Below are 8,291 nucleotides of genomic sequence, written 5' to 3' on the forward strand. Positions count from 1 at the left end.
ACGATATGAGGCGTGTAAATTTCTGAGGTTGTAGAGTTCAGGAACGCTATGTTCTGCGATTTGACAACGTTTTGTACAGTTTTGAGACAATTTGAGGAGGTTGAATTTCTCATCAGAGATATCAGCCTCTAGCCTTCAGAAACGCTGTATTTTGTGATTTTGTGATACAATTATTTATGTGTGGCAGATAGGCACGACGGTCCTGAGACTGTAGAGCCGTTTTACGCTCCGTTATTCTTCAGCATCATCATACCAGCACCCAGCATATGCCATATTCCACCATATTCCGGCACCATAATGATGGATGGTGGAATCATAATGGTGGAGAAGCGGAAGAGTACTGGAGCCGGCGATTGGACTGTGGGGTTGTGTTGTTGGGCAAACCGGACTGCTCTTGACCCACAGTTACGCTCATCCTGCTTCTATATCTTTTGATCTCATCTGCAAACAAATCCATTCCGTCGTAACAGTTTCGAGGAAGGTGCGGGGTAGGTGACTCTAGACGACCCAGCTCTATTGATTTTGCGATGGAGCAGAAGCTTGGCTGGCTTGCCACCGCAGCTACCAGACATGAAGGACACAGGAGAAGGCCATAACAACCTTGCCGGTGATGAGCAACAGGGCAAGCTGCCTACGGGAGCCAACGCCCTTTTCGGGGAAGCCGGATGAATCTGTTTGGCTTAAACACTACCAAATAGTCGTTGCAACCACTGGGGAACTGTTAAAAAGCTCGAGAACGGGACTGCGGTTCTCTGGTTCGACAACCATGAGAGCGCACTGAAAACATGGGAAGTGTTTTGGGGACTCGGCAGCTAAAATTAAGCAGGCTCAGCAGACGCTGTTGCACAGAGCTCACTTACCAGGCAAAACTTGCGCCACCTACATCGAAGCTGTATTGAAACTTTATGGAATTATCAGTGCGACCACGTCTGACGAAGATAAGGTAGGCCCTCTCCTCAAAGGAATCGCGGAAGACGTATATAATTTTCTTATCACAAAGAAGACCTGAACACTCCCTCCGACTTAAGAAAGCACTGTCGTGCGTTTGAAGCGCTGAAGAGGAGGAGAAATCTTCCGAAATTTGGGCACCTTGGTAGTGTGACCACAAATGCAAGTGTCACCATCCCATCCCATGACGACATCTCCTCGGTTATCAGACGAGTCGTTAAAGAAACTTGCCCCACTACAAGTTGTGGACACAGCTAATGTATGCCTAACAGTGCATTATGTTGGGCTAGTTAGTGCATCGTTACTTGAAATACGTGGCGCAAGGTTGCAACTGCGAGGAAAGAAGAAGAGACAGAAAGAACGCCATTGTTTCTTCGCAGTTGAAACCGTATTTTAACTAATGTATGCCATCAGTGTGCGTTCGACCAACGCCCCCATGAACCACCAGCATTTCGGTCGCGTTTACTGTGAGCCTCGGGTGACTTACACCGAGCTGTTTGAACAAAGGAGCGAGCGGCCACTCGAAAACCAGGGACGTAGGCAAGCTGCATCACGGAGATTCGCTCCCCAGCCGCCGTCTGCCCGCTTTTACCAATCAGAGAGGTCTTTCTCGCCGAGGATGGCAAGCCGTGACACTCGTACTTGCTACAACTGTGGGCTGCCTGGTCACATCGCTCGGTACTTCTGCCACCGCGAGCAGCGAGCGCCGCAATTCAACCTGTACACGCCCCGTGTGTCTGCTGATGAGCCCCGACCATTTTCGAGCTCCTTTCAACGGCGAGACGCCGCACGCGCTGACTCCCCTTTCTCCGACCGCAGCGTTACCCCACCACCAACGCGAAAACGGCGATCGCCGTCACCGCGTCGTCACTCGGTGTCATCACCACCGCTGGGAAACTAACTAGTGCGACCAATGGGGGCGAGGCCGCAGAATCATCTTCCTCAAGACCCTCTTGTGTTTTAATGGTTAAGAATAAATTGTGTGTTTCTGTAGACAATGTGAGTACTTTTGCCCTAGTTGGTAGCGGTGCTGCGATTCCTATAATGAGTTTTCTGTTTAAAAAATTGCCTTGGGACGAAAGTAATGTTTGCTTGGAATCGGAGTGCTACCTTCCGCGGTGTAGGGGGAGAAACGTTGTGCCCTGTTGGTGTTTGTTCTGTTTCAAGTGCCAGAGGGAATGAAAATTTTAGAGCTGAATGAGCTGTGCTTGCTTGCACGTGTCTCTCACGACGTTATTCTAGGTATTGACGTCTTGCGTGAATGCGGGGCCACTCTGGCACCGCATTCACGTAGTGGCGCAATTTTAAATGCAAATGCATTTCTTACTAAAAAGACAGGGCGTGAAACAAGGACACAAGAAAGAAGTCAGGACACCACAAACGCCGTTTCACAAAAGAAAGAAGTCAGGACACCACAACTGACTTCTTTCTTGTGTCCTTGTTTCACGCCCTGTCTTTTTAGAATGAATACTTACCAACTAGCTCAGCTCTCTGTTATTCTAAGCTGCATTTCTTAGTCGAGCTATGTCAGGCGCCGTGCGGCGTCCGCGATCTCCCCGCTCCCGCCCCCTCTCCCATAGCAACAGCTGCGAGCGCGCGCGCTCCTCCTCGCCCCTAGCAACCGCAGGCGGTGCGGGCGGATCAGCGGAGAGTGAAGCCCGAACCGCACGTACGCTCCCAAACGCGCACGGGGCGCGCGTCAGCGCGCGCAGCCCGGGCGTCTCCGGCGAGTGATGGCGGTTTCCACCCACACACTACGCGCGAAGGCGCACGCGAAGCGCGCGCTTCCTCATACGTGCAAGACATCGTTTCGTACAAAATTACTGATAGTTCATCAGAATACTTACAAAACCTCCTTCTGTTACCTTTTTTATTGTTAGATGCATGCAAAAGTAAATAAGAACTAAAATTTTTCATATGATGTGTATCATCATCCGTCGGTCAAGCCGCTGCTGGTAACAGCCATGCCACAGTTGGGCTCCAAGCGCTTCCAAGCGCGCGCCGTCTCAAGGTCGATATCAGTCGCCGCAAACACTCGCGTACCGCGCGCGTTTTGCCGCGCTTGCTTCGTCTGCGCATGCGCGGCCTCCGGAGCGCGTACAGCCAACGTACAGCGCGCGCTCGGCCAGCGTACGTGTGGTTCGGGCTTGAGTGGACAGGAGGAGCGCGCTCGGGCGCGTGACGGCGCTCGCATCGCGGGAGCTCGGCGGAGCTCCCGCGTGTGTGGGAGAGTGTGGGCGAGGGTAGGCGCGTGCTTCGGCGCTTCTCCTCTCGGTGGGCGCCCCACTCTCCCGTTCGCTCGCTCGCAAACTGCGCCGGCCGTCCCAGTCCTCGCTTCTCGTCCTCGATCGCCGAGTCTGCCCTAGCGTCGGTGGTGACGACGCCGTCGACCCGTACTGCTTTGCCAGAAGCGACAAGAACGGCGAGTACTGCGGCGTCAATCTCGTGTCCAATGTGTACGGCAACATGATATCGCACGCCGGTGCCACCTCGCCCGTGTGAGACGCGTCTCCGTACGAGGACATGTACATGCTCGCCTACACCGGAGACGGAGTCTTTGTGGTGACCGTGTACTTCGCGCCCAACCTCGCCCGAGACGCCGTTGCCGCGCAGCTCGATGCGGCCATGGAAAGTGTCTGTGCGCGCTCCAAAAGCTCTGACCCCGTTGTCTTGGTTGGTGACTTTAACGTTGACGTGCGAAAGACAAGTGGACAGTGGCTTGTCGAGTACATGCGCACCAAGCACTCTATGCAGTGTGCCTCTACCGCATCCGAACTCTGCCCCACAACCATTCACGGTACTTGCATTGATCTAGTCTTTACCCGAAACTGTGACGCCCGCATGCTTCTCAAAGACCGTCCGACCGTGCACTTTACCGATCACAAGGCAGTGATCGTGGCCGTCAAGTGCAACGATAACACAAACAGGTGTTAAATAAATGGTTACCCTACCAATCACCGTCTCCTCATTCATTATATAATTACTTCGCCGCACACTCGCGCCCAAAGAAATGCATTCGCATTTCCTCACGATTCCCTTCGGGGAGGTGGGGTGAATTTTTTCTTCGCAGCGCCTTGCCCACTTCATTCATGGAAGGTAGTGGCGATAGCTCAATCATGTTTACAGTGTCGCAAGACGTCTGTTTGGCCCCGCAAACCGCAATGTTTGTGCGCGTAAACTTGACGTTGTCGTGCGGGTTCTTGCTATGGTTTAGCGGAGCCGGATTTTAATGACGCACTCACGAAAAACGTCATTGTGAATCGCTGCCTCGTGCTCGCCGTCGACGGTTTTGCCGACTTGTGGACCGCGAACGTTTCAGCGGAGCCAGGAGGTCACAAGCATCAGCTTACAATTGTGACTTACCATCACTCACTATGCTGGCTGGTTGGACTCCGCGACCCGTCTGGCCGGCTGGCTCGTTGGACGTTGCGCCTCTTATTTTGTGCTCACACGTCTTGGTGAGGGCTTCACACGACTTTATGAGCGATATCTTTAACACACAGGTTACGCGTCTTTTGGATGTAGGATATCCTCGTGATGCAGTGACCACTGTCGCTGCACGTTTAAAGAAGTCCATTATGTTAAGTCCAAGCATGGTTGCAGAAAGCGATAGGAAGAAACGTGTCGTAGGTATTCATTGCGTATCTCACAGGCTAAAGAAAGTAGGACGTACACACGGCGTTAATGTTATTTTCACGGCTGCCAATAAGCTAGGTAAGGATGAGCGACTAAAAGACAAGAAGCGGACCGATATTTGTTCCGTAAAATACGCCAACAAATTCACTGATTGCCGTACAAGTGCGGTTTAAAAGGTCCCTTTCAGCTGCGGCGGCTTCTACGTAGGACACACGGGCCGATGCATTAACTAGAGATTGTTCAACATAAAAGATCGCTAACAGGAGGCTCACCTTCTAATCTATCTTTACATTGTCGAGAATGTAAGTGCACGCCAAAATTCGATGAATGCGCAGTGTTGTACCGGCATAGAAATGAAGAAAAGCGCCTGATGATTGAAGCATGGCATATCGAGAATAGTGGTAGCGCATGCGTGAGCCAACCGTCGATTAACTTGCATAAAGAGGAAATCAAAGGCCGTAACAGTTACAAGGTCGATTCAAATAGGTCGCGAAGCTTCGGGCGAAAAACGGTTCAGAACCTATTGCCAACGACACCAGGGAGGGGAATTATGGGTGCTGCGAATGAAGCGCGACTATGTTTGGAGGGAACAAACACTAATAGCGAAAAACTAAGTTTTATTCAAACGTAAAGCAATGTTTATATTTTACAAATTACATTTATTTCCCGAACAATATTATGTAGGTGCAATGTGCCAAGAATGTACGACAGTGTTCAATTCTTACGAAGAACCTTTTTCTTGGCGCCCCCTGAAGAGAGGCGCACGTCATTGTCATTCAGGGCAGCCCTTGCAGTGCATAGAAAGGCGCGCTCGTAAGTTCGTCTGCGACGACACGCCCCCTCAGGTGTTCTGGTGTTTCGCACTTGCATGCGTTCTGTGAATTAATGTGGTGAGAATTTCATTTTGGTGTGCGCGAAGTTGCGAGGTGCGTTTCATCGTTGGTGAACGTGTTTGCTACGGTGTTCAACGGGCAACGGCACGACGCGACCAACATTTCACGCCCGCGGAAACAATGTGGTGTTCCAACGATGCAAAGCAACACGCGTATGCCTGGCGAGCCGTCTCTTCTAGATAAGACACCGGGGCAACGGTTCGGAGTATTGTGCTTGCTGGATTTTCATGGATCAGTATTTCTTGCCCGGTTTCCTTCGTGAACACGCGGTGCCTACTATATTTCCTGTTATCGGTGAGCAGATCGGTATCTGTCGCGCTACAATCACTATAATTCGCATGTCTTGATATGTTACACGTAAGGTTAATTTATCGAAACAAAAGGCACAACATAGTGCACGTAGTCTACGCACTTTTTGTACATATTATGACATTTCTTGCTCATTGTGTAGGGTTACCATTGAATAAAACTGAAATATCATTATTTTGTCGTGACCAGGCGTCATTTCTTCTCGTTCGAACTGAAGCACACATGCAATGCGCTCGTTAAGTCCCCTGCGCATGTGCGAAGCAAATAAGCAACGCTGCAAACGTGAGAGGTATTGCAGGTTTTTGGCTGTAGCGCCACGTACGAATTGGTAAGAAAGACAGGAAAGAGGCGCAACTGAACTTTATTTTGCGTCGATGGCAAATATAAAGCTATGAAAAGCACCACGTGTTACCTCTAACACTGCCACATAGTAAAACCAGATAAACTGGCCTACCGCACTAATCATCGAGATAGTCTATTTCACATGAAAATAGGTCAAGAGACGGCTTGCTGATGCATCTGCTGCCCAACTTGTTGATGACATATGCTTCAAATAACTCACGCTCTTGTTTTCTTCCATATCTTTTAAGTGCTCGCGTCTTCTCCAGCTCAGGTGCGCAGTGGGCTGACGCGCACTGTTTTATGCAATGAAGTGCCAAGTTGCTTCCCGTACCACTCTTTAACGTGCCCTTATGTTCCCTTAGACGTTCGTTGAGGCACCGCCCCGTTTGACCGACGTACACCAGTCCGCACGTCAGGGGGATCTCGTACACGACGTTCCTTTGGCATTCGACGAAGGACGTGACGTGTTTCTTGGTGCAAGTCGGCGTCCTGTGTTCACGAGAATTCACTTGGCGGCACATGGCTCCGAGCTTGTTTTGGGCGCTGAAGACAACACGAACACCTACGCGTCCCGCGTTCTTTTTGATGCGATGTGAGACGCCGTGAATATAAGGGATTACCGCAGTCTTTGGGCGTGTCTCCTGTACTTTGTCTTTTTCTGCAGCATCGGTGCGTTTCTTGCGCAAAAGCATTGTCGCCAATTCACATAGCATGTGAGAGGGAAACCCGGCAGCATTCAACCTCTCCGTTTGGGTAACAAAGCTGTCCTGGATCTTGTGGTGGCAAGATCGCTGCAATGCGTTCCTCAATGCTGATACCGCGATGCCCCGCTTGACTAGCTTGGAGTGGCCAGAGGTAAACGGGAGCAAGGCCTTCTTGGAGCGGGGAGAGTACGCCCAACAGACGTGTTCTCTTCCGAATGTGAGTTCTAAGTCCAGGAACCTCAAACGTTGCTGAGTTGGCAGCTCCATAGTCAGGGTTAGGCCGTCGAGGGTTGCCTCAAATAGATGAAGAAGCTGCCTTGAGCGAGCTTCAATGGAATTTTCCTCCGCCTGGAAAAGCACCAGATAGTCGTCCACGTATCGAAATACGCGTACAACAGTGAAATCGCCAAGTTTTTTCTGCAATTGCCGATCGAAATGTGCCATTAGCAAGTCGCTTAGCACGGGCGCCAGGCAACAACCAATGCAGATTCCTTGCTTCTGCCGGTATAGAGACCCTTCGAACTCCACTATCGAAGGCAACAGGTAGGTCCTCAGGAGCTCAAGAAATCCTTCGACGCTCATGCCACACTCATTTTGAAAGCGAACCGCTCCGTGATTGTCGATCGCTTCGTCAACGACCTTCATGAGCATGTCCTGTGGCATAGAGTAGTATAGGTCCTTGACGTCAAACGACACACCACTAACTCCTGAAGAAACGTCTGTTGGGCGTACTCTCCCCGCTCCAAGAAGGCCTTGCTCCCGTTTACCTCTGGCCACTCCAAGCTAGTCAAGCGGGGCATCGCGGTATCAGCATTGAGGAACGCATTGCAGCGATCTTGCCACCACAAGATCCAGGACAGCTTTGTTACCCAAACGGAGAGGTTGAATGCTGCCGGGTTTCCCTCTCACATGCTATGTGAATTGGCGACAATGCTTTTGCGCAAGAAACGCACCGATGCTGCAGAAAAAGACAAAGTACAGGAGACACGCCCAAAGACTGCGGTAATCCCTTATATTCACGGCGTCTCACATCGCATCAAAAAGAACGCGGGACGCGTAGGTGTTCGTGTTGTCTTCAGCGCCCAAAACAAGCTCGGAGCCATGTGCCGCCAAGTGAATTCTCGTGAACACAGGACGCCGACTTGCACCAAGAAACACGTCACGTCCTTCGTCGAATGCCAAAGGAACGTCGTGTACGAGATCCCCCTGACGTGCGGACTGGTGTACGTCGGTCAAACGGGGCGGTGCCTCAACGAACGTCTAAGGGAACATAAGGGCACGTTAAAGAGTGGTACGGGAAGCAACTTGGCACTTCATTGCATAAAACAGTGCGCGTCAGCCCACTGCGCACCTGAGCTGGAGAAGACGCGAGCACTTAAAAGATATGGAAGAAAACAAGAGCGTGTGTTATTTGAAGCATATGTCATCAACAAGTTGGGCAGCAGATGCATCAGCAAGC

General features: G+C 51.1%; 1 protein-coding gene across 1 annotated transcript; it reads right to left on the minus strand.

The window, feature by feature from the left end:
* Positions 1-313: 313 nt before the first annotated feature.
* On the minus strand, positions 314-7,495 carry LOC125757457 (uncharacterized). Its single transcript, XM_049413061.1, has 2 exons — positions 6,349-7,495; positions 314-441 (listed from the first exon to the last, which is right to left on the minus strand). Exons 1-2 carry the CDS (start codon positions 7,493-7,495, stop codon positions 314-316), a joined length of 1,275 nt encoding a protein of 424 aa, XP_049269018.1.
* Positions 7,496-8,291: the final 796 nt, after the last annotated feature.

Source organism: Rhipicephalus sanguineus, chromosome 2 (genome assembly GCF_013339695.2).
Source record: "Rhipicephalus sanguineus isolate Rsan-2018 chromosome 2, BIME_Rsan_1.4, whole genome shotgun sequence".
Classification (NCBI taxonomy): Eukaryota; Metazoa; Arthropoda; class Arachnida; order Ixodida; family Ixodidae; genus Rhipicephalus; species Rhipicephalus sanguineus.